We start from the raw sequence: 26,847 nt of genomic DNA, 5'->3' as shown, positions 1-26,847 counted from the left end.
CAATTCATGTAAAGTGAGAGAAATGCAGTGCTATATACCCTCGTAAACTGGGAAGTCAGTGAGTATAATGAAATCAGTTTAAATACTATTGAGAGTATTTTCTTCTATATTTTAAGAACATCTCTTATACTTTGAATCCTTTTTACAGATCTATTGGGACATTATCACATAAGACACATGGCACACATTGAAAGTATAAAATTTGGGGATGCCTGGGTGGTTCAGTTGCTTAAGCATCCAACTCTTGGTTTTTGCTCAGATCATGATCTCAGGGTCCTGAGATGGAGCCCCATGTGGGACTTCACGCTCAGCAGGGAGAGTCTGCTTCTTTCTTTCTGCCTCTCCCTTTGCCCTCCCTCATTCATGCGTGCTCTCTGTATCTCAAATAAATAAATCTTTAAAAAAAAAGTATAAAATTTGAACACTTTTGTCGAATGTGGAGAAGCAATCAGTACAATCAAGATAAATGAACATACCCATCATCCCCTCGTAGTTGCCTTTGCCCCTTTAGGACTCTTTCCTCATCTGCCCATTGCCCTAGTATAGTTTGCATTTTCCAGAATTTTATATAAATTGTACATCTGGGGATCCCTGGGTGGCGCAGCGGTTTCGTGCCTGCCTTTGGCCCAGGGTGCGATCCTGGAGACCCGGGATCGAGTCCCACGTCAGGCTCCCGGTGCATGGAGCCTGCTTCTCCCTCTGCCTGTGTCTCTGCCTCTCTCTCTCTCTCTCTGTGACTATCATAAATAAATAAAAATTAAAAAAAAATAAAAAAAAATAAATTGTACATCTGGCTTCTTTCACTCGTCATAATTGCTGAGGTTCACTCAAGTTGTCATGTGTATCAGTAGTTTATTGATGGCTAAGTATTGTGCCATTTAATGGATATACCACAATTTGTTTTCCTTCCTTTTTTATTTTTATTATTTATTTTTTAGATTTTATTTATTTATTTGAGAAACAGAGAGAGAGGCAGAGACACAGGCAGAGGGAGAAGCAGGCTCCCTGCAGGAAGCCTGATGTGGAACTCGATCCCAGGACCCCAGGATCACGACCTGAGCCAAAGGCAGATGCTCAACCAATAAGCCACTCAGGTGCCCTCTATTCAACCTTTTGATGGACATTTGTGTTGTTTTAAGTTTTTTTGGCTATTCCAGATACAGCTGCTAGGAACATCTGTATCTAAGTCTTTACATGGGTATTTTTCATTTCTCTTGGATAGATACCTATGAGTAAAATGGCTGGGTCATACTGTAGGTGTATATTTAACTTTTTAAGAAATTTCCTATTACTTTCCAAAATATTTAAACTATTTGTCATTTCCCATCAGCCGTGGAGGAGAGTTCTAGTTGTTCCACATCTTTGTCAATATCTGTATGATCAGTCTTTTCAAGTTTTAGCCATTCTAGTGAATGCATAGTCTTATCTCATTGTGTGTGGGATGTTTTGTTTTGTTTTGTATTTTAGAGAAGGAGGGCGCGAGGGTGGGGGCAGAAGGAAAGAGAATCTCAAGCAGGCTCCACACTCAGGGCTCAGCCAATGGGGGGCTGAATCTCAAAATCCTGAGTTCATGACCTGAGCTGAAATCAAGAGTCGGACATTCAACCAGCTAAGCTACCCTGGTGCCTCTCTAGTCATTGTTTTAATTGCATTTCCCTACTGGCTAGTGATCCTGAGCGTCTCATTTATGTGCTTATTTAACATCCATATATTTTCTTTGGGAAAGGGGATGAGTGTCTTTTGCCCTTTGTGAATTGGGTTGCTCGTTTTATTGTTGACTTGTAAGCATTCTTTATGTATGCTATACAGTATGCAAGTCCTTTGTTGAATACATGTTTTGCAGCCATTTTCTCCCTCCTTCCCTGTTTGTCTTTTCATTTTCTTTGAAGAGCAAATGTTTTGTTTTGATGATGTATAATTTATTGATTTTTTTTTTTTGTAGTTCATTTGTGTTCTCTCTAAGACACTTTTGCTATTTGAATGCACTTAGGGAAATTTTCTTCCATGTTTTGAATAACACCTCTTAAACTTTGAATTTTTAAAATGTGTTCCTTGCTCATGAAAATGCTTAAGGAACAGCTCCTCAGCTCCCTCACCTGGTGAGAGTGCTTCTAGAAGGCATCTGATCATAAAATATTTTAAAATTATAGAAGAGTCAAAAATAACCTGTTGTTTTTTTCAAATATTTTTCGGAATTGCAAAATATCTTACTATTGGGAACACAGAAGAAATAACTGGAAAACATTAGACATGAAAATCACATAGACTGCTGAGTGCTTGCTTCTATTCTGCCTCACCTTGGGAAGACTTTCTGATCACTCTTCATTTTCATTTCCATTAAGTTCTATTTGGGTGGAGGTGAAGAACATTTTACTACCTTAATGGATAGAATTAATGTCCTCTTGGGGAGAGAAGTTTACTTGTTGGGAAATTCTGTATTTTTTCCTCCAAGTTTTTTTTTTAAGGTTTTATTTATTTATTCATGACAGACACAGAGAGAGAGGGAGGCAGAGACACAGGCAGAGGGAGAAGCAGGCTCCATGCAGGGAGCTTGACGTGGGACTTGATCCCAGGCCTCCAGGATCATACCCCAGGCTGAAGGCGGCGCTAAACTGCTGGGCCATGGGGGCTGCCCTTCCTCCAAGTCTTTATTTAAATTCCAGTTAGTTAACATATAGTATAATAATAGTTTCAGGTGTAGAATTTAGTGATTCAACATTATATACAACACCCAGTGCTCATCACAAGTGCCTTCCTTAATCTCCATCACCTATTTAACCTATCCACTCCAACCACCTCCCCTCTGGTCACCATCAATTTGTTCTCTAGAGTTGAGAGTCTGTTTCTTGGTTTGCCTCTCTTTTTCCCCATGTTTATTTGGTTTCTTAAACTCCACATATGAGGGAAATCATATGGTATTTGTCTTTCTCTGACTTACTTCTCATAATAGCATAATTAGCTCAGAGCATAATTTGCATAGCATAATTCTCTCTAGCTCCATCCACATTGTTGCAAATGGCAAGATTTCATTATTTTTAATTGCCAAGTAATATTCCATTATATATATATTCCATTATATATATATATATACATATATATATATATATATATATATATATGTTTCCCATATCTTCTTTATCCATTCATCAGTTGACAGACATTTGGACTGTTTCCATAATTTGGCTATTGTTGATCATGCTGCATTGAGGTGCATGTATCTCTTCAAATTAGTATTTTTGTATCCTTCGGGTAAGTACCTAGTAGTACAAATGCTGGATTGTAGGATAGTTCTATTTTTAACTTTTTGAGGAATCTGCGTACTGTTTTCCAGATTGGCTGTACCAGTTTGCATTCCCATCAACAGTGCACAAGGGTTCCCCTTTCTCCACATCCTCCCCAACACCTGTTGTTTCCTGTGCTATTAATTTTAGTAATTCTGACTGGGGTGAGGTCATATCTTATTGTATTTTGACTCGCATTTTCCTGATAATGAATAATGTTCAGATCTTTTTCATGTGTCTGTTAGCCATCTGGATGTCTTCTTTGGAAAAATGTCTATTCATGTCTTCTGCCCATTGTTTAACTGGATTATTTGTTTTTTGGGTGTTTGGGTTTTGTAAGTTCTTTACATATTTTTTGGATCACTAACCCTTCATCAGATATATAATTTGTAAATATCTTTTCCCATTCCATAGACTGCCTTTTAGTTTTGTTTATTGTTTCCTTTGCTGTGCAGACTTTATTTGGATGAAAGCCCAATAGTTTATTTTTACTTTTGTTCCCTTTGCCTCAGGAGACATATCTAGTAAGAAATTGCTTGGCTGATGTCAAAGAGGTTGCTGCCTGTGTTCTCCTCTAGTGTTTTAATGGTTTCCTGTCTCACACTAGGCCTTTAATCCATTTTGAATTTATTTTTATGTATAGAGTAAGAAAATGATCCAGTTTCATTCTTTTGCATTTTGTTGTACAGTGGGGGATGATGTATTTTAATAAGTGCTTGAACTTGTGAGCACCCACATACACTGCCTCCTACTCCTATCCTGAAGGTGTCAGTTGGTCTCAAGCTTAAGAAGATAGAACACAGATGGAGATGGGAAGGAGAGAGAAAGTGGGGAAGGTGGTATGGAGATAAGAGTTTTGCTAGATTTGATGTAACCCTCTCTTCAGGAACCCTATAGAGTGTCTACATCTACTAAATGAGTAACTTTTACTGTTGGAACTGGAGAAAGGTTCTAAGTTGAAATGGTTCAGAACATAAATAATATGTGAGATTCAGGGACTTGTAGGCCCAGATGACCCTGAGGACCTAGGTCTCACTGGGTATTTACAAAAATCTAGGGAGGGGGCACCTGAGTGGGTCAGTGGTTGAGCCATCTGCCTTTGGCTCAGGTAGTGATCCTGGGTCCTGGGATGGAGTCCTGCATCCGGCTCCCTGCAGGGAGCCTGCTTCTCCCTCTGCCTATGTATCTGCCTCTCTCTGTGTGTCTCTTATGAATAAATAAGTAAAATCTTTAAAAAAAATCTTGAGAGGGCCTTCAACTTCCACAGGCAGTGGAGGAGATATGGATTTGAATCAGTTGACTTGGCCTTTGAGGAGTATGGAGACTCACTTGATCCTTTGGGCCTCTGCATGGTACAGCCTTCAATATCACAAATTTAGAACACTACTCTTTAACCACAATGGGCTGACTTGCTCAAGAGCTCTTCTGGAAACAACCTGAGGCACCATCCAGAGCTCAGCTTCCTTTAAGCCTCTGTCTTCACCCAGTCTTCTCCTGTCATTACTCCATTGAGTGCAGATTCCAAGGTCCATCACCTCCTGCAAATACTTCAAGTTCTTTGTCCCTTTTCTTTCCATTGCACTTACCTTACCTGGGAAAACTATGACCATGGAGTGACCCAGTCATCCTCTCTGATCCTTAACTTTCTATCATAAACCTAATAACACACCTACATTGAAACTTTTCACCCTTCATATTAGAATGGAGAGATGTGCTGTGTCTTCCCATCAAAGGCTATCTCTTCCCTCTATGATTTGGATCTCATTCCATCTGTCTATTCTAAAGTCTTTACTCATTTGATTTATATATGCATATAAATCAATATACATATAACAATCAATGCATACATAATAATACACATTTAAGAATGCATATGTAGGGGATCCCTTGGTGGCGCAGCGGTTTGGCGCCTGCCTTTGGCCCAGGGCACGATCCTGGAGACCCGGGATCAAATCCCACGTCAGGCTCCCGGTGCATGGAGCCTGCTTCTCCCTCTGCCTGTGTCTCTGCCTGTGTCTCTGCCTCTCTCTCTCTCTCTGTGTGACTATCATAAATAAGTAAAAAAAAAAAAGAATGCATATGTAAAATACCATATAAGAATGCTTAATGGAAGCATGGTTCATAGTTGCAAAGCCCTCAAACCATTCCAAATGTTTACTTATAAGAAAATGGTTAAGTAAATTATGGCACATCCAATAATAGAATAATAATTTTCACAGCAGCGAAAAATGTCTAAACTACAGTTGTGTAAAACAGCATGGAAAAAAATCACAGAACAAAATATGGAGAGAGAAAAGTGAGCCTCAGCAGATTATATACATTTTAATACTATTTGCATAAAGCTAAAAAAGAAGCAATATTAAATAACATATTGCTTATATTTTCAGGCCCACATATATATAGTAAAACTAGTTTTTTTTAAAAAGATTTTATCTATTTATTCATGAGAGACACAGAGAGAGAAGCAGAGACAGGTAGAGGGAGAAGCAGGCTCCCTGTGGGAAGCCTGATACAGGACTCGATCCCAGATCTCTGGGATCATGACCTGAGCCAAAGGCAGATGCTCAACCACTAAGCCACCCAGGTGCCACATAAAACTAGTTTTTAAAGGATTGATAAATACAAAACTTAGGATAGTGGTGCTCTCAGTGGGATGGGAGATTCAGGGGAATGGGAGAAGGGATAAACATAGAGCTAGGAATAATTCTTAGATTGGATGCTATCAAGTGTGTGTATTCTATTGTTATGCTTTATCACATACATAAATATTACATATATTATTTTATAGGTATCAAAATTATATAAAAATAATACTTAAAACCTTTAGGGGCTATCCAAAAAAAAAAAAAAAAAGAAGAAGAAGAAGAAAAGAAAAGAAACCATAATGAGACTCCTCTGCTCAAAACAGCTATCCTAATCTTGTTTTTCATTCTTCCTAACAACACAGTCTGAGTCAAGTAGATCAGTTTCTTTACTGAAGCTTAATCATTTTTAATCATTTAAGCTTAATCATGAAAAAATAAATAAAATCTTTTAAAAAATAAATAAAACAGTATGGTGGGGATCATCTAATCCACACCTTTTTTATTACAAAAATTAATAGATTAATTTAATACCTTTTGTATTAAAAAAAAAGAGCAAATTGACTCAGAGCAATAGAGTGATTTGATCATGTCAGGCTTTTAGTTCTTAGTAGAGCTGATAATATGGTTTAAGAATTTATTCTAGGAAAGATTCCAAAAGGCATAACACAATGCACAGTGATATAATAGTCTTATGTTGAGAACTGCTTGTGTGCATTATTGTGAAAGTACTAGGTATTCATGTTCTCAATATTTTTGGAAATACTCCAAAATTGTAGATTTGAAGAATTAATGTATTAGTTTATTATTTCTATTTTGTTTTTTGAGGCAGTTGGCTATGTCCGTCAACATCTTTTTACCCCTTCCACAGTAACAGAAATGCTGAATTTTTACTGGGCCATGGCCACTAACAATAAAGACTATATTCCCAGTCTCCTTTGCAGCTGTGTGTGGCCATGTGATTACATTCTGCATAATGAGATGTAAACAGAATTGTATGCAATTTCTGGGAAATGTTCTTAAAATGTGCTGTTTCTTCCTCTTTGTTGCTGATTGGAATGCAGTTAGAGGTTAGAGTTCTAGAAGCCATCTTAGACAATGAGGTGAACTTGAGAATGAGATGCTTACGGCAAAACAAGAAGACAGGCGCCTGGATTCCTAACACCATGGAACGTCTTACCAACAGGGGATTTATTACCTCCAGATTTCTTATACGTGAAAAACAAATAAGGTCTCTATTTTGCTTATTGCTGTTTTAGTTTATTCAGTTTTTTTCTGTTATTTGTAACTGTATCCGATCTGAATTTATTATTCCTGACCTGGCTACTGCAATTGCTAATGCTGATGTAGACCTGGTTTGGTATGATATGACCCCAACTCAGGCATGTCACATACCAGCCAAGGGACAAATAGAAGCCACAATCTTGAGATGTAGTCCTCAAATACACAGCAGACCTGTACCACCAGCCAGACCAGCACTCAACTAAGGGTTAAAGGCAAATAACACCAATCAACAAGAACCCGAAACTTCACTTTTTAAATGTGAGATAGAAATAGTTTATGGTCTTTTGGTTATAAAAGATGTACTCAAAAATAAAAAATAAAAGATGTACTCTATTCCTCTCTTTTCAAACCTCATCTCTGTACTGGGTGGGTTCTCGGCCTGCCAGAAAAACTTTTACACTCCATACTCAATCTTTGCTCTTTAATAGTCTACTTTTTTTCTTTAGTACTGTTCACTTTTAAAAACATTAAACTTTTGGGGTGTCAGACTGGCTCAGTCAGTGGAGCATGCAACTCTTGATCTCAGCGTTGTGAGTTCAAGCCCCATGTTGGGTGTAGAGATTACTTAAAAATAAAATATTTAAAACAAACATTAAACTGTTTTAAGAGTGTTAATGACATGGTCTATGGGAAAGCTATCTTTATATCTCTGGTGAAATTGCTATGGAAAATATATTTCTAGTATTCCCCACATATAAACAAAAGGGACAATTAGTCTTTGACAGTGATACACAGCGCTTTACAACTGTGTGTGTGTGTGTGTGTGTGTGTGTGTGTGTTTAAGACATTATTTATTTATTCATGAGAGACACAGAGAGAGGCAGAGATACAGGCAGAGGGAGAAGCAGGCTCCATGCAGGGAGCCCAATGCAGAACTCCATCCCCAGAACGGGATCACACCCTGAGCCAAAGGCAGACACTCAACCGCTGAGCCACCCAGGTGTCCCCCAACTGTGGTAGTTATATTCACAGTCCTCACAATGACTTACCAAAGCCTTTACAAATTTTCTCAAAGGGTCAAACATTCTAAAAATTATATGGATGGTAACACGTCACATTCAGTACTATAATTTAATCCTCATAACCCTATCCAGTAGATAATGTTATTAATACTGAGAAAACTGAACCACAGTTAAAGGTCACGAAGTAGTAAATGATGAAACTGAGGTTCAAACCCTCAGAACTTCTGCTCTGGGATTGTGTGTGTTTGTGTGTGTGTGTGTGTGTGTGTGTGTGTGTGGTGGGGGCTGGGGGGTGGTGGTGGTGGAAAGAGGGGATATGTATAACTTTTGGATTTCTCAAAAAGTGCTTTTACACTGGGACTCCTGGGTGGCTCAGTGGTTGAGAGCCTGCCTTTGGCTTAGGTCTTAATCCCAGGGTCCTGGGATCAAGTGCTGCATCAAGCTCCCTACAGGGAACCTGCTTCTCCCTCCTCCTGTGTCTCTGCCTCTGTGTGTGTGTATGTGTGTCTATCATAAATAAATAAATAAATCTTAAAAAAGAAAAAAAACAACAAAAAACTACTATGCCTCTTAGCCTTGGGGTCCAAGTCCCTGCTCTGCTGTGTCGGGTATACTTGGACCCAAGCTCGGGCTTGCAAATAAACCCTTGTGCGCTTGCATGGGTGTCGGCTCCTTGGTGGTTTCTCGGATACGTGATCTTGGGCACAACATAAAATCTTACCAAAAAAAGGTGCTTTTACATTTACTTTATTTGTGGGGAATATAGACCGTCATTTGGGTAATTGAAAGAATCTTTTGCCTCAGTTATTCAGACATTTGAAGTTGACATAGTTCCCCTTCAAATTAATGTTACTTTTCTTTCCTTTTTTAAAAGATTTTATTTTTAAGTAATCTCTACAACCAACATGGGGCTCAGACTTACAACCCCAGGGATCGAGAATCGCATGCTCTGCCGACTGAGCCAGCGAGGTGCTCCAGTGTTAATTTTCTTAATATAGGGCAGCCCACGTGGCTCAGCGGTTTAGCGCCTGCCTTTGGCCCAGGGCATGATCCTGGAGACCCAGGATCGAGTCCTGCATGGAACCTGCTTTTCCTCCTGCCTGTGTCTCTGCTGCCCGACCCCCCCCCCCCCCCCCCCCCCGTCTCATGAGTAAACAAAATCTTTTAAATAAATATTTTTTGGGATCCCTGGGTGGCGCAGCGGTTTGGCGCCTGCCTTTGGCCCAGGGCGTGATCCTGGAGACCCGGGATCGAATCCCACGTCCGGCTCCTGGTGCATGGAGCCTGCTTCTCCCTCTGCCTGTGTCTCTGCCTCTCTCTGTGTCATGAATAAATAAATGATATCTTAAAAAAAAAAAAAGTATAGAGTATTTTTTCCCATCCCCACAAGTATTAGTTATATATTTATTTCCCTAACTGCGTGCATGTATGCTCCCCCCTACAAGTAAATATGAACGTATTTGGACTCACTTTTCCTTTTTTTAAAGTAAAGCGCTACCAAGTGGGGCTTGAACTCCCTACCCTAAGTTCGAGTCGCATGCTTTATTAACTGAGCCAGACAAGCATCGCTGAGCTCACTTTTAAAAAGAAAGCAACGGAAAATAAACAAACAGATAAATAAATAAATAAATAAATAAATAAATAAATAAATAAATAAAGCTTTTTTTTTTTTAGTAACGTATTTTTTTTACATTTTTGTGTCGCCTCTATTCACCATCTCTTTTTTGCAACAATGACGCTCAGTGTTCAAGGAATTGTGAGGTCTGAAGCATCCGTAGTTTCTCATCAAAATGCACTGCCTCTTTGAACTCCATTCACAAGCAGGCGTTCTAGAAAACAGACCTTTCCCCAAAGTCCGAAGCGCCCGGGGCGTAAAGGATCCGAGCCTTAAAGCAAACACGGATCCACCCCTTCCAGGAATTCAGGAGGGCGGGAGCGACCCGGGCTGGGGAGAGGCGGGCTCGGAGGCGGTGGGCGGGGCCTGGATCTGGGGGCGGAGTCGGGGGCGGGGCCAGTGAGTCCCGCGGGCTCCCGCCAACCCCCGCGCAGATTTGGCGCCGAGCGCGCAGGCCCCTTCTCGCGGCGGGAACCTCCAGAATCTCGCGATCAACGCGGTTTAGCCGCCGCGTCTGGCCCCGCGCTGTGGCCGCGGCGGTGCCCCGGAGGGTGAGAGCTGGCGCGGGGGGCGGCTGGCGGCGGCGGCGGCGGCCGAGCGAGGGGTGGGTGGAGGAGCGGAGGTGCTGGCGGGCCTCGGGGAGCGAGTGTGGAGGTTGGACGGGGATCTGGGCTGAGCGGGGCTGAGAGGCCGCGGCGGACTGGGGGGGAGGAGGGCGGCGGTTTTACCTGTCGGTTCTCTCTCGGGTCCGCCGCTAGCCGCGTGCAGCCGGGAGGCGCCGGGGGACTTGGCGGGCCGCCCGCTGTCCGGGGGCTTCGCAGGACTCCCCTTTCCACAGGCGCTACTTCTTTTGATAATTTGGATGAAGTTGGACATTGGACCCCTAACGGTCTGGAAGTGACTTGCAGTTTGGATATTAAACCTGGTGCCTTCGGGGCGCGTCTGCCTTGGGCTCAGGTCGCGACCCGCCCGGCCCCGCATCGGGATCCCCGCAGGGAGCCTGCTTCTCCCTCTGCCTGTGTCTCTGTGTCTCTCAGGAATAGATAAAATCTTAAAAAAAAAAATTAGTTACCTTCACTCCTCTGAAAGTTTGAGGACTAGAGGCGGAAGCTTAAAAGCATTTCATCGATGTCGAAAAACAGTATATGCGATCCCCGCCGAGAAGTGAAAGATAGGTACTTTATTCACTACCACTTTACTAACAAACCCCACCCCGTGCTTGGCCAGTTTTTTTTTTTTTTTAGATTTTATTTTTTTGAAACAGAGACACAAGCAGAGGGAAGCAGGCTCCATGCAGGGAGCCCGACGTGGGACTCGATCCCGGGTCTCGAGGATCAGGCCCTGGGCTGAAGGCGGCGCTAAACCGCTGAGCACCCCCCACCCCGGGCTGCCCAGGTCATCACTTTTTTTTTTTTAAATTTTATTTTTTTAATTTTTATTTATTTATGATAGTCATACACAGAGAGAGAGGCAGAGACGCAGGCAGAGGGAGAAGCAGGCTCCATGCACTGGGAGCCCGACGTGGGACTCCAGGATCGCGCCCTGGGCCAAAGGCAGGCGCCAAACCGCTGCGCCACCCAGGGATCCCAGGTCATCACTTTTAATCACAGTTGTTGGAGACTAAGGTTTGTATTGCTCCCTTGGGACTATCAGCTTGCACCCCGGAGTGCAGCTGCCATCCTCACTGCCCCTGTTGAACCTGGGGATTAGAAGATGATAGGCAGGTGATTTAAAACCCCACAACACTCTTCTATTGCTATGTAGCAACTTCTTTCTTTGCTAAGTCTTCCCTTGGTTGTTGGGAGGTTTTTTTTTTTTTTTTTTTAGTTTTTATTTATTTATTTATTTTTTAAAGATTTTATTTATTCATGAGAGAGAGAGAGAGGCAGAGACACAGGCAGAGGGAGACGTGGGACTCAATCCTGGGTCTCCAGGATCGCCGCCTGGGCTGAAGGCAGCGCTAAACTGCTGAGCAACCCAGGCTGCCCCAAGTTCCTTACATTGCTTCTTGCTACACTTAATATAGTTTGTGCCCTGCCACCAAACTCACAGCTCCCTGTTCTCAAAAAGTGTGAACTTGGGACACCTGGGTGGCTCAGTGGTTGAGCATCTGCCTTTGGCTCAGGGCATAGTCCTGGAGTCCCAGGATCAAGTCCCACATCAGGCTCCCCACGAGGAGCCTGCTTCTCCCTCTGCTTGTGTCTCTGCCTCTCTCTGTGTGTCTCATGAATAAATCATTTTTTTTTTTTTTAAAAGTGTGAACTCCCATTTCTTCCCAGAGAAACTTGACTAGAATTAAACTTAACTTGAATATACTTCTTGTAGATAGGAAGTGACTTAATAATTTTATTTTGCTGGGGATCCCTGGGTGGCGCAGCGGTTTGGCGCCTGCCTTTGGCCCAGGGCGCGAGCCTGGTTCTCCCTCTGCCTGTGTCTCTGCCTCTCTCTCTCTCTGTGTGACTATCATAAAAAAAATTTTTTAAAAATATATTTTATTTTGCTACTTAATTTTTTTTTTTAATTTTTATTTATTTATGATAGTCACAGAGAGAGAGAGAGGCAGAGACACAGGCAGAGGGAGAACCAGGCTCCATGCACCGGAAGCCCGACATGGGATTCGATCCCGGGTCTCCAGGATCGCGCCCTGGGCCAAAGGCAGGCGCCAAACCGCTGCGCCACCCAGGGATCCCTACTTAATTTTTAAAAAGATTTTTATCTATTTTAGAGAGAGAGCACAAGCAGGGTGAGGGGTGGAGGGAGAGGGAGAAGCAGACTGCCCCCTGAGCAGGGAGCCCCACACAGAGCTCTAGCCCAGGACTCTGGGATCATGACCTGAGCTGAAGGCAGATGTTAAATTGACTGAGCCCAACCCAGGAAGCTACTTTAGGTTAACTGCCTTTCCAATTTTGAAAACCTGTGGTTATTGAACCGTAGCTGGAGACAGGTGCGTCATCATCAGGAGTTGTTTTGTTTTTATGTATTTGTGGTCACCAAGATTTAGAATTGGAGGGACTTTAGGTATCCTTTAGCTCTAGTAGTTTTACAGTTTGGGGGAAGCTTTGGAATCTTTATTCTTTTTTTTTTTTTTTTTTTTTTTTTTAAAGATTTTATTTATTCTTGAGAGACACAGGCAGAGGGAGAAGCAGGCTCCATACAGGGAGCCCGTTGTGGGACTCGATCCCAGGACTCCAGGATCACACCCTGGGCTGAAGGCCGCACTGAGCCACCCGGGCTGCCTGGAGTCTTTATTCCTCATTCAACAAATATTTATGGAGCACCTGCTGTATATCAGCTTTGGAGATACGGTGGTGGAACACAAAGACTCACCTGGACTTTGCCTTTTTAGAACTGCAGTCTAGTATGGAAGACAAATATTAGATAATGACAGAAATGGAACAATATTAAAACTGGGTAAGTGCTATGAAATTGGTACTTGACACGTTGAATGCTTATAGGATTTAATTCAGGGAAATTAGGGTAGACTTATTTGAGGAGGTGAGAATTGAGATAGATAAGGAATCAGGGAGGAGCCTTCAAGATAGGAAATAGCCTTAGCAAAGGACCCATGCCTGAGGGATTATGGCTCTCTCAAGAAACTGGAAAAAAAAAAAGTATGAAGAGTTGTATGAAGTGAGCCTGGAGAAAGGAGGAAGCTGTCATATCAGGCAGGGCCTTGGAGTTTTATCAGAAGCCCAAGAGCATTAGGAAGCCATTGAAATATCTAAGCCAAGTGGTAATGTGTTTGGCTCTACATTTCCAGAGCTTCAGTCTAGCTGTACTACGGAGAATGGTTTGAAAAAGGCAAAAAAGGCAAAAGTGGCTATGAGTAATTGAGTAACCAAAACAAGAAACGTTAGGAAGTCATTGTGGAGATAGGGAAAAATGGAAAGACTTAATGGATGAATAGGAAGTAAAATGGACAGGATATGTAGGATGGGGGAAGGAAATATTGAAGTTTGCATGGCTGGATAGATGTCGCTCATTGAATTGGGAAAATTAATTAATAGATTTATTTATGATTTTATTTATTCATGAGAGAGGCAGAGAGAGAAGCAGGCTTTCTGTGGGAAGTCTGATGCGGGACTCAATCCCAGCACCCCAGGATCACGCCCTGAGCTGGAGGCAGACACTTAACCACTAAGCCACCCAGCCATCCCTGAATTGGGAAAATTTAGAAATTTGGTTTTGGACATGAGAAGTTATAGATGCCTCTGCGAAATTTAAGAGCTATAAAATGAGAACTAGGGATTGGGAGCTCAGATTTGATGGCTCAGGTAGAGGTAAAAAATGGGAGATATATATTCATCTATAACTCTTAAAGCCATGTACATAAGTAAATGAAGAGGGCCTGGGATGGAGTCTTGAATACTTACTGCCAAGGTTAGGGGAAGATCAATCTGCACAGGAGATCCAGGAGTGTCTGGAAAGGGAGGAAAACCATGTGAGTACAGTGTTCCATCCAGAAGCCAAGGAAAATAGTTTTTCAGAAAAAGGAACCAATCAAAAGTGTCAGATGTTGCTCAGAGGTCAAGTTTGAAGGTACTGAATAGTGTTCTTTCCAGTTTTCAACCTGAGGATTATTTCCTTTTCTTGAAGACGAATATGTTAACAGATTTTTTAAAAAGCTGCTTTGGTTAAAGTGGGGATGAGGTACCTGAACCCTGCCTGTTTTACATCCGTTTGGACCATGTTTGAAACCCTCTGAAAAGTCAAAATCATTTTATGATAGAGGAGACCCAACAGTTGAGGATTTGCTGAAAAATCATGTAGTTATTGATTGGCAGGGTCTACATTAGACCACACTTCTGATTTCTAATCCAGTTGTTTTTTCCCATAATCACTTTCTGCTTCTTTTCATGATATGCATTTGAAATATGGTTTGACTGACTGAAACACATGCATTTTGCTGCAGGTGGAACTTAACTGTAGAGAGACTACTTGCATAAATAAACTTCCTTTTTTTTTCTTTTTCTTTTCTGTAGAGGAGAAGATGCTAGAGCCAGAGGAGAATGGCTTGATTGACTTACCAGATTATGAGCATATAGAAGATGAAACTTTTCCTCCTTTTCCACCTCCAGCCTCTCCACAGAGAGGAGATGGAGAAGGAGCTGAACCTGATGAAGGTCTGTAGAGAGTTCCAAAAAAGTGCCTGTGTTCAGTTATCCACTTGTCAGCATAGAAATGATACATTTTACAAATGAGGCTTAAATTATTCAAGTAATATTAAATATTGGTATATTTTTCTAGAGTCAGGGAGAGGAGCACCTGTTCCTGTACCTCCAAAGAGAACAGTTAAACGGAACATACCTAAGCTGGATGCTCAGAGGTACACTTACTACTATTTCCTTAAATGTTCATAGTTGTTTTTTTTTGTTTTTGTTTTTGTTTTTACATTTTTTCCCCCTTATATTAAAAACTTTTAGTCGGGAATCATCTGGAGATCAGATATCTCTTTCTGGGAGAGGGGGAGAGAGAAAATCTTGCAGACTCCCCACTGAGTGTGCCCCCTGCCCCCATGGGGCTTGATTTGAGGACCCTGAGATCATGACCTGAGCTGAAATCAAGAATTGGATACTTAACTGAGCCACTCAGGTGCTTTTCTTTTTCTTTCTTTCTTTTTTTTTTTTTTTTCTTTCAGTTCAGCAGATATTTTTCTTATGATCTTGCTTTGGCCTTGATGGCTCTAGAAAACTTGAAATTCAAAACATGTTTCTCTTCACAGATTAATTTCAGAGAGAGGGCTTCCAGCATTAAGGCATGTGTTTGATAATGCAAAATTCAAAGGTAAAGGTCATGAGGTAAGAAATGTCTGATTTTTATTCTTTGTTCTTTCAAGTATCAGTAGAGCTATGGGCCCATTATCATATTCTGAAGAATATTAGAATGTTTCACAGATACTATGATTCATCATCATATCTCTTGAGAAACTAAGATGTAGTGGAAAGGGCACTGCTTAAACAATCAGAAAAAATGTCTTATAGTCTTCTTTCCTAAAGCCACCATAAGTCTTTAGGAAATTCACATCTAAGTCTAAGCTCTGAGTTTGTACTTTATAATTTCTAGGAATAAAATTGAGTTAGTCTACCTTAAAGGTGATTTTAGGCTTCAGGAGAGCAAGGACTTTACCTGTATCAATCACTTACATGTCCCCAAGATATGGCACATATCTTGTTATATGTGTCTGATTCATAATAGGCATCATTTACGGTGAAAAATGAAGACATTTAAGAACTGTTGATGACTGTCCAAATGTATATTTTAAAAGTCTCTTACCTTTTTTTTTTTTAAGTAGGCTCCACACGCAGCATGGAGCCCAGTGTGGGGCTTGAACTCAGGATTCTGAGATCAAGACCTGGGCTGAGATTAAGAGTCAGGTGCTTAACTGATTGAGCCACCCACGCAGCCCTAAAAGTCTCTTTGACTAATGTAGAGTGTAGATAAACTTTTTTGCGGATATCTTTGTAGAGCTTTGCAGTTGAAGTATTTTCAAATATATGCTTAATTTTTTTTTAAAGATTTTATTTATTCATGAGAGACACAGAGAGGGGGAGAGAGAGGCAGAGACAGGCAGAGGGAGAAGCAGGCTCCATGCAGGGAGCCTGATGTGGGACTCGATCACGGGTCTCCAGGATCACACCCTGGGCTGAAGGTGGCGCTAAACCGCTGAGCCACCCAGGCTGCCCTCAAATATATTCTTTAATTCTCAAACCTGTGGGGTAGCTTTTGGTCCCATTATCTAGTTAAGGAAAGGATATTTTAGAGTTTTAAGAATGCCTCTTTCATAGCCCAGCTAGAGTAATATTAATGCAGCTGAGCACCATCTTGGTGTGCTATGCAGGATAATGGGAAAGACGGAAGAGGCTGGAAGCAGATGGCAATTCAGATACTGTCACACTACCAAGGTGAAGGTGAACAGGTCAAGATAGCTTGATATGGTAGTAGATAAACAACCTACACTACTTGTAGGCAGCTGGATATAAGGAGGTAAAAAAGGAGTAAAAAATAATCCCAAGAGAGGTGCCTAGTTGGCTCAGTCAGTAGAGCATGTGACTCCTGATCTCAGGGTTGTGAATCCAAGCCCATGTTGGGTATAGAGTTTACTTAAAAAAAAACAAACCAAAAACCCCAAACCATACCCATCTCAGTTAATTTATTGCCCTTGTTGAAATTTTCAGGTTGTAATGATGAATTGGTTCTTTGAATTTAATGAAGTCTTTATCATTTTCATAATAAGTACTTTATTAAAATAAATGAGTTTATATGACGGATAAAAATTTTGTGTTTCATCACTGGGTTTATGCTATTTAGTCTTCTGTACTTTGCCTTTGAAAATTTGTACTGTTTTCTCACAAAGTTGAATCCTCACTGCTTTTTTCTCCACGTATGACTTGGAACGTCCCATTGTATTGAAGTGTTTCTTTTATGACTCTTTGTTCTAACGTGACATTGTAAGGTGACTGACCAGCTACCCCCAACAATTGGAAAATAGTCTTAGGTGATTGCATTAAAACCAAACAAATTTGTCTTTATTATCAGAAGGAGAATGATAACACATGCTCTCAGTGTTACTTTAACATATGTGCTGCCTCAGCAAGCACAGTGCTCTCAGTATTACATGTTTAGTTACTGGTAGAGTTGACCTTTGACTTCTTAGGCAAGATCAGTTTACAACAACAATAGCCAGTATTTGAGTGTATACTTTGTGTCAGGCACTTGTATTACTTATTTCTAAATACCTTATAAAGTGTATATAATAATACTCTCACTTTATACATGAAAAAGAATGCACAGAGGTAGTGATTTGCATAAAGTCACACAGCTGCTAAGTAGCAGGATTCAGATTTGATCTATGCAGTGTGATCTATAGCCTGTGCTTTTGACTATTCTATTTTAAAATACTGTTGTGGGGTGTCTGAGTAGTTCAGTCGGTTAAGTGTCTGACTCTTGGTTTTGGCTTGGGTCGTGGTCTCAGGGTCCTGGGATAGAGCTCCGTGTGGGGCTCCATGTTCAGTGGGGAGTCTGCTTGTGGATTTCTCCCTCTACCTCTGCCCTTCTCTCCACTCATGTGTGTGCATGCTCTCTCTTACACACTCTCAAAAATCAGTAAATCTTTAAAATACTGTTAAGAATAAAATATTTTACATTAAAACCAGGAATTTGGAATTTTGTTATTCATTAGTCCAGTGTCTTAAAACTTTTTCATTTTAATTTTTAAAAATTTTATTGTGATGTTGGGACGCCTGGGTGGCTCAGCTGTTGAGCGTCTGCCTTTGGTTCAGGACGTGATCCTGGTCCCAGGGTCAAGTTCCACATTGGGCTCCCTGCTAGGAGCATGCTTCTCCTTGTCTGTGTCTCTGCCTCTCTCTCTGTGTGTCTCTCATGAATAAATAAATAAAATCTTTAAAAAAATTTTTTTATTGTGACATTGAAATTTCCTATATAGAGAGGTATTGTGCCCTGAGAACGTTTTTTCTTTGTTTGTTTTTCCCGGAGAATGTTTAAACAGTTGTTGCTAGTCTTTGTACTTTGCCCTTGGGATTTCTGACTGTATTTTCAGTGTTGAATTCTCAATGCTTTATTCTTTATATATGATTAGGGACCTGTCATTTTGTTTCGTTATTCCTAAAAGATATCTTGACATATTTTATTAAAGCTTATTTTCCAATATTACTTTACAGTTCTGAAAAGATACATGATTATCTTTTAACTTTTATTAAGTTTTCATAGTGGGCTTTTTAAAATCTATATCCAGTGGTCTTTTAGACTGCAATCCTCTAAGCTCAATATTTCTCTCCTTAAAGTTTCTTCAGAAGTTTCTTAACCTTATAAATATAAAATGACACCAGTGACTTTGGCATTACTATTCAATTCTAAAATCTGCTGACAAGGTCAGTTGTGAGAATGAGTCTTCTATTTAGCATTTTTATTTTTATGTGCCAGGCTGAAGACTTGAAAACGCTAATCAGACACATGGAGCATTGGGCACATAGGCTATTCCCTAAACTGCAATTCGAGGATTTTATTGACAGAGTTGAATACCTGGGAAGTAAAAAGGAAGTTCAGGTAGGTGTTGAGATTATTATGAATATCATTCATAATGCTAAATAGTGCCAAGGATAGATTTTAGTTGAGGCTAAGTCACTGTTTGGCGTTTTCATTTTGAAGTCTGTCATGGTAGAGAGAAGGAAAACTAAGAGTAGTTATTAACTTTTTTGAAACTAAGAATTGAATGAATTCTCATTTTCCCCCAAATGTTACTTACGAAAATGTAAAAATACCTCTTTATTTTCAGACCTGTTTAAAACGAATTCGACTTGACCTACCTATTATACATGAAGATTTTATTAGCAATGATGGTAAGAATATACGTTTATTTCTAATAATTTTGCTTTTAGAAATAGATCTAGTTGGGGCAAGGGTAGATTAAGCACTGGGTTCTTCATCTATATTGAGTAGTTGAGTAAACATAATTATAGTAACCAGGAATGAGTTGAAATGCTTTGGTACATCCAGAATGTTGTTTGGTACTTGTTTCTTAAAGACATGACTACAGTGCCGTTAAGAGATGTAAAAATACAGTCACAGAACTTGAGCCTTTGAGAACTCTGATACCCATTATCCTTTGTAGTGGTTGGGTAATGAAACTAAATGACAAGATGTAGTGTAGTGTTCATACACATATACACCATTAAAAGTGTGTATTAGAATCTAGGGAATTGGAATAATTTGATGATGAAATGGTTTACACTTAAGAGTACAGATCCTGTATATAGATGGTCCTCAGGTTAACAGTGGCTTGACTTATGATTGTTTGACTTAATGATGGTGCAGAAGTGATATGCATTCAGTAGAAACCATACTTAGAATTTCAAATGTTGGGTCTCTTGTGACGCTGGGCAGGAACAGCCACACTGAGGGTAAACAACCGATAGATTGATAACCATTCTGTTTTCCACTTTCAGTACAGTATTCCATAAATTACATGACATATTCAACATTATATTATAAAATAGGTTTTGTGTTACATGATTTCGCGTTAACTGTAGGCTATGTAAGTGTTTAGAGCATGTTTAAGGTAGGCTAGGTAGATTAAACCCATTTTTTTTTAAACCCATTTTTGATTTAAGATACTGTCAACTAAAAAAAAAAAATAAGATACTGTCAACTGATGGGCTTATCAGGATGTAACTCCATTTTTAGGTGAGGAAGGTCTCTTTTGTGACTGTTCCTGGTATTGATTGCATTTGTTAGTTGTACAGTGCAACCATAGACGGTCACACACATCAAAACATATGGTTCCTGCCGACAGGGTCTGTATAGTTATCAGATTCTCTGTGCGATGGCTCCATACATGTTTGTTTATTTGTGTTTTTTAAACTTTTAATAGATGTGATAGAAAATGCAGACCACCCCCCCAAGTTTTTATAAGTTGTTTTTAAAAATGTGAAGAATTATGACTTAAATAATCAATATCTAATATTTTGGTAAAAATGTGGTATGTATCAATGGCGTGGGATTTGGTATATTGAAAGGAATTAATGATTACAGTAAATTACACAGCACATACCACTGGGTTAGTTTACTTGGCAGCAGTTTTTGAGCTGCATAGTGTGTGCTAGAATTTCAGGGATAAAGATGAGTAAGGTCAGACCCCTTGGTTCATGGGCTAACAGACTAGTGAATGAGTGAGACATCTATTCTGATTGGTGCTGAAATTAGAGATAAGAATAAGGCACTGGGTAGGATGCAAAGGAGAGCGTAGTTGCTTTTACCTAGGAGAGGGGAAAGCCTCACAGAGGACAAATCATGAGTACTTTGAGTGATAAGCAGTAGAGTTCAAGCAAAGGTGATTTTGGAGAGGGACTGACTCATTTGTGCAGAGGCATAAATTAACAGAGGACTATTGATGGAATTACAGGCCTGCTGATATACTGGGTACATAGCAGAGGCCTCTATCTCGGCCCTGTTACTGAATCTGTCCTCTCTGTATCCTAAGAGAAGAGTCTAGATTTTTTTGGATAAGGCACTACAATAGTAAAAAGGTTTTGAGCATTTTATTTATTTACTTTTATTTTTTAAAAAGATTTTATTTATTTATTCATGACAGACAGAGAGAGAGAGGCAGAGACACAGGCAGAGGGAGAAGCAGGCTCCATGCAGGGAGCTTGACATGGGACTCCATCCCAGGTCTCCAGGATCACACCCCGGGCTGAAGGTGGCGCTAAACCGCTGGGCCACTGGGGCTGCCCTATTTACTTTTATAATACATGTATTACTTATATGATAAATAACACATTTAAAATATATATATTGAGAGAGAGAATGAGCACACACATAAGACCAGATAGGGGCAGAAGGAGAGGGAGAAGCAGATTCCCCACTGAGCACGGAGCTGGATGTGGGACTCCATCCCAGGACCTTCACATTATGATCTGAGCCGAAGTCAGACACTTAATGAACTGAACCACGCAGGTGCCCAATACACATTTTTATTCTCACTAGAACATTACATGAGGTTTTAGAGTAAGAACAATGTGACTAAATATTCTACTGAATTTTTTTTTTCCTCCAAAATTTTGAACTGCTACCTGATTGATGATTTGAAGATGTGATTGTAGTCATCCCTGCAGCCCTCCTCTTGATTTTACCTTATAAGATTCACCCAAATGGAAGAATAACATTAACTACACTTAACTTTTGATATATTAATTTTCTCATCCCATTCATAATAAATGAAGGATTTTTGCTGAACTTCATAAGCAAATTACCTTTTTTCAATCGTTTTTCTTAAAAGCCAGGGATTACATTAAAATTTAATATAACTCCTCTGTTCAGAGCTTTGTAGTGGCTCTTTATTTCGCCCAAAGCAAAAGCCAAAATCTTTATAATGTCCTCCTTGGCCTTAGAGTATCTATTCCTTACCCCACCTCCCTGCGTCTCTGACTGTATCTTTTACAGTTCTCCACTCAACTGCCGGAGTGACACTTGGCTCCTAGCTGTTCCTTGAACCTCCCAGGCACATTTTTGTCTTAAGGCTTTTGCACTCTTACACTCTGCCGTGAACACATCTTTTGTCCTCCTTCCTGCCCCTAAGTCTGCAGGGCTCTCTACCTTTCAAACTGTGTTCAAATATCAACTCAGTAAAGTCTCCCTGACCACACTATTTTTTTTTTTTAATTTTATCTATTTATTCATGAGAGACACAGAGAGAGGCAGAGACATAGTCAGAGGGAGAAGCAGGCTCCCTGCGGGGAACCCAACACAGGACTTGATCCCAGGACCCCGGGATCACGACCCGAGCCAAAGGCAGGCACCCAACCCCTGAGCCACCCAGGCGCCCTTGACTACTCTATTAAAATCATACTCCCACCCCCAATCCTGATTCTCTGATGCTTTTTTCCCCCCACAGTACTTATTTCCCTTTAATTAGTGTATATTTGCTTATCTGTTGATGTGTGCCAGAATGATGGCATCCTGTAACACATTGAATTAATTAAGCTTTGCCAGTCACATGCCTGTGAATGTTGCAGTGAATGAATTTCACGTGTGGTTCTAATTTTTGTAATCCCATTTTTATCAGTCAAAGCTCCATCAGTGGTTATGTTCACATTGGTTTTCCATAAAACATTGTATTAAAGAGGCCATTTACTGTTGAAGAGATCTTTTCCTTTCATGGCTCACAAAACAGAAGTTCTTTATGTCATCATTAGGTCAGAATCCTGAACGCCCTGTAAGGTGAAGCATATTAGAAACCCCAAAATTGTATTATTGGTTCTAATATTTGTTTCTGAACTTCTGTAGCAATATTTTCTACCTGTATTCCATCTATGTTTCCTAATAAAATAATGCATTTTAGTTTCTTGCTAAATCTTTTTTTCCATGTCAGGAAAAAAAAAAAACATTTTTTTCCCCATGTCTTGCTTTTTGTCTTTCACCGTTAAGGAAGAAACCTTGAAAGGGATTTGTTTGTAAAATTAAATATCATAGGATTTTTAAACCTTACCAGAATGATTATAAAGGTTTGTCTTCTGTTTTAAATGTTTTGCTAGTCGTGTAGGACAAGGTTAGTGTGTGTAAATTCATATTTCCAGTGGTGGTCTTGGTAATATGAAATCTTGGGGTTTATTTTTGCCTACTTGTCTGATCATATGATGTTATTTATAATTTTTTTCTTAGCTGTGTAATGTGAATGATACAGGGGGAAGGTGAAGTGTCAGCTTTGCTGTTTTCTTAGTTCTTGCTTGTGTCTATTATCTTGTCTACCTTCTCTTCTATATATGGTTATTTCACAAAAATCTTTTTAAGCTACCCCTTGTGTATTTTGTTGGGGTTGTTTTGGTGTTGAAACTAGACAGTCTGCTTAATTGGGTGATCAGAATCAGCTGTATGTCATGGTATGCTGAAATTTAAAAAATGACTGGGGCACAGCTTTCCCATCTTCTGCAAGGTGGAGCTGTCTGCCTTTAAGGCCACATACAGGCCACATAGTAACTGTCCTATGGATAAATGATAGTTTGTCACTGCCTGTCTTTAAGTTCAACAATTTCTCTCAATTCTTAAATATAAATAGAAGATACAATATGTACTTCCTGTACCACTGTGGATCATTTTAGGGGGCATCCTACTTTGAGATAACTGGTGTACAGGACTCTAAGAATTTAGTAGGACTAATGTATGTAGAGAGCAGTTTTTAAAATTAATGTGGAAAAAAAAATAAAAAAAAATTAATGTGGAAATATGTCCATAGATCTCTGAATTTCTTTTCCTTTTACCCTTTTTTTTTTTTTTTTTTTTTTAAAGATTTTTAATCTGCACACAATGTGGGTCTTGAACTCACATCCCCAAGATCAAGAGTTGCATGCTCTACTGACTGAGCCAGTCAGGGACCCCTCCTTTTTCATTTTGTGTCTGAGTTTTACCCCATTAAAAAATAGCTTATATAAAATTATTACTGTGTCACATAGACTCTATAGCAAGCCACTAATATGTTGTTGTTTAATGTAAAGCAAGAATATGGTTTGGATTCTTTTAAGTTCCTTAGCCCAAACAAAATATTTTTTAACCATAACTATGAACTTTTGCTTTCTGTTCATGCATATCATTGGTATTTGGAACATTCTCACACCTCAGAGCAATTTGAATAAACAAATAGTTTCTTCAGGTCTGGCACCTTGTTACTTTAGGCTGGTTTTTAAAGCTGCATTACGCCCTTTTTCTAACTACGGATGTACTAATTTTCATTTCTACTGCAGGTGAAGCAGGAGAAAATCATGGCTATGATAAAACTGCTACCGAATTAGATCCCTTTTTGACAAACTTAGTGGAAAGTGAGAACTTTGTTTCTGAGCCAAATAGAAGCCTAACAGAAGAACAACAACAGAGAATAGAGAGAAATAAACAACTGGCCTTGGAAAGAAGGCAGGCAAAACTACTAAGTAATAGTCAGTCCCTTGGAAATGGTAAATATTATGCTGGTTTTATGTGCTACCATTAATATTATCAGGGACATGTTAGAAATTTAACTTCTCTACTACCTACAAAATAAAAATGCCTCTATGTATAGAAAAAATCTGATGTATTTAGTTTATATCTGAGAGAGAGCGCACACATGTGTATTTGTGGGAGCTATTTGGAATCCTCAAAGAATAAATGAATCCAAGATGGTTTTCTGGATAGCTGAGTACCTTTTAAAAAATTAATCACTTCACCTTGATTCTGAATCTGTCAAAAATACATTCTTTCCTGACTCCTTAATATGTGACACATGTTTTATCTTTAGGATCATAATTTTGAACATTAATTATTATAGTACTTTCCTAAACATACAAAATGCCTTCTGTACCCTTTGAGGATTTTAGAGCTATTTGCAATGACTTAAATGGGTGTTTAATTGCTTTTTATTGCTTCGTGTCACTTAGCCATCAGTTTATCTGATGCATTCTTTTAAAACTCTTGAAATTTACTGTTTTTAAAATAGACTGCGGGTTTGGAAACTACACAACCAAGTTTATTAAAACTGTATTTAAAAATAATGCAAATTGGTTTTAAATGAAGCAGATTGCATGTCTTTTTCAATATCCAATATAGTTTTCCTTTTGAAATGGGAAAATAAGAATTAAGGTTAAGTAGTCAAGACACCATGTTATAAGACAAGTTTCACCCAAGATAATACAATTCTCAAGTGAAAATTAGTGTGACTACATTGTCATTCTTTCTGATTAAAATGGACTTAATCTTCAACTTTACAAATGGATGTTTTATTACTACCGGGTGAAAAATTACATGAGAGTCCAACTATCATTGATGGCAGTTCCTTTGCTGTCATTATCAAAGTATACTTGGCAATAAGCATTTTAAGGATCATTTTCTATTTATAATATATTACTTTAAGATTTGCCTACATAGAAATAAGGATCCTAAATTTTCTTTGCTAGAGGTCACTTTGATGTGTAGCTACTGAGCATTTGATTTTTAAAAACTTCATCTAATAGCTGTGATTTTTGAATGAGAACAATTGCATTTGGCTATGATTCAAGAGTTTGAATTCAGTACCTTTCAAGACTTGAATTTTTGAGTGGACTTTATAGGTATATAAAAATGACTATTTGGAAGAAAGTGATCATAGGTTTCATTTCTACTGATATAAGCTTGTGAAGAGTTGTATTTATCAGGTAAGATTGGCCCAGGTGCTTATAATGAGTAATGATGATGATTTTTCTTTCAGACTTATTAATAAACACACCCAGGGCACCAACCATCGAAGAGGATGAGGATCAAGAAGAGTCATCAGACAGATTTCACAAAGACATTCTAGACAATCCACATAATGCTGCTGATGTTAATACTGTAAATGAGGAGGAGGAATTAAAAATAGAGCACACACCACTGGACCAATCCTTTTAAAATGTACAATAGTAACTTTATGGTTTATCCAGAAATGTTACTAAGATTGGATAGGGTTCAACTAAGAGAAAATCTATTAGCTTGCTGTCCTCTAAGTTTTAGATTAGTATATATTTTGTTTACTTGGAGTGAAAACACAGATTCCTTTTTAAAATCTGGTATTATTTATATTTATACTTGTTTCTTACTATAGTTGAGCCTATTTATTCTCTTTAGTGTTTTTATATAGATTTAACTTTGTGAAAATAAGTAGTTAATAAGCACCTTCTGCTAGTGTGCCATTGAATGTTTTGTTTTCAGTAAATTGGGGATTTTAAGATATAAATATATATTGAATATTAATGTCCATTTTTAAGAAATAAAAATCTTATAAACTATCTCTAGAGGCTTTATGAAAGTTTCTTACTGCTATTTAGTTCTGCAATTCACACTTCTGGTAAAATGTTGAAGGTTTCTCTATGTGTTTACATGTATTTTGAGGAGTCACTTTATTTTATTTTTTTTGAGGAGTCACTTTAATACTTAAAGGGTCACAAGAAAGGCTGCTATATTGCCTGGCCTGTGTTGGTGCTAGGGGAGTTCAAATGCTCATTGGTATGTTACTGACTAGTGGGAAAGAAACTTGCAAACATCCTGGGGAACAGAGCATCTAGGGAGGATCCATCGGGCGCCTTTGAGTTGATAGAAGAGATCCCAAGGATTGGGAAGGACATGTCCAATAGTGATACAGAAATGAAAATCTAGGAAATAAGAAAGACTTGGGAATGGCAAATATGAGGCTAGAAGTGGTAGGGTCAGATAGTGAGAAGATCTGATTGGAGCTTGTCCTGCCTGAGTCTATCAGCTGGGAGGAGGAGTAAATTACAGATAAAATGCCATGTTGACAACCAAGTTTAAAGGTCTGATTCATGGCAGATTTCCACAGGGGACCTGGAAAGGCAAAGCTAGTTTTAACAAACTAGGAGGTGGGAAGGTTGCTTTTATTTTTCTCGTTTTTTTTTTTTTTTTTTTAAGATTTTATTTATTCATAGAGATGCAGAGAGAGAGAGAGAGGCAGAGACACAGGCAGAGGGAGAAACAGGCTCCATGCAGACAGCCTGATGTGGGACTCAATCCCGGGTCTCCAGGATCATGCCCTGGGCTGCAGGTGGCACTAAACCGCTGCGCCACCAGGGCTGCCCTCGCTTTGTTTTTTAAGATCTTATTTATTTATTTTTTTT

At 39.4% G+C, this 26,847-nt stretch overlaps 1 protein-coding gene and 1 non-coding gene across 6 annotated transcripts; both read left to right on the top strand.

The window, feature by feature from the left end:
• Nucleotides 1-10,127: 10,127 nt before the first annotated feature.
• TIPIN (TIMELESS interacting protein) lies at nt 10,128-26,004 on the top strand. 5 transcript variants are annotated; one of them, XM_077881559.1, is made up of 9 exons: nt 10,199-10,275; nt 13,071-13,135; nt 14,707-14,847; nt 14,972-15,050; nt 15,447-15,522; nt 18,665-18,787; nt 19,017-19,080; nt 23,977-24,183; nt 25,449-26,004. In XM_077881559.1, exons 3-9 carry the CDS (start codon nt 14,715-14,717, stop codon nt 25,625-25,627), a joined length of 861 nt encoding a protein of 286 aa, XP_077737685.1. In that variant the 5' UTR covers nt 10,199-10,275; nt 13,071-13,135; nt 14,707-14,714; the 3' UTR covers nt 25,628-26,004. The 5 variants fall into 5 exon arrangements, with proteins under 5 accessions (XP_077737684.1, XP_077737685.1, XP_077737688.1 ...); XM_077881561.1 differs by having other exon boundaries at nt 10,266-10,328; XM_077881558.1 differs by lacking the exon at nt 13,071-13,135 and having other exon boundaries at nt 10,128-10,275.
• Nucleotides 19,943-20,078, top strand: LOC144303716 (small Cajal body-specific RNA 14). The gene has a single exon (XR_013370692.1).
• Nucleotides 26,005-26,847: the final 843 nt, after the last annotated feature.

The sequence above is a fragment of the Canis aureus genome, chromosome 32, assembly GCF_053574225.1.
Source record: "Canis aureus isolate CA01 chromosome 32, VMU_Caureus_v.1.0, whole genome shotgun sequence".
NCBI lineage: Eukaryota > Metazoa > Chordata > Mammalia > Carnivora > Canidae > Canis > Canis aureus.
Note: the sequence above shows the minus strand (reverse complement) of the source record. Positions and strands in the feature narration are given on the sequence as shown.

Bases quoted from the DNA above. Each gene is read 5' to 3' on its own strand.
- TIPIN (XM_077881558.1), top strand. From the start codon at position 14,715: ATGCTAGAGCCAGAGGAGAATGGCTTGATTGACTTACCAGATTATGAG. The intron at 19,081-23,976 runs GTAAGAATATAC...TTTCTACTGCAG, and splicing joins AGATTTTATTAGCAATGATG to GTGAAGCAGGAGAAAATCAT. The intron at 24,184-25,448 runs GTAAATATTATG...TTTTTCTTTCAG, and splicing joins TAGTCAGTCCCTTGGAAATG to ACTTATTAATAAACACACCC.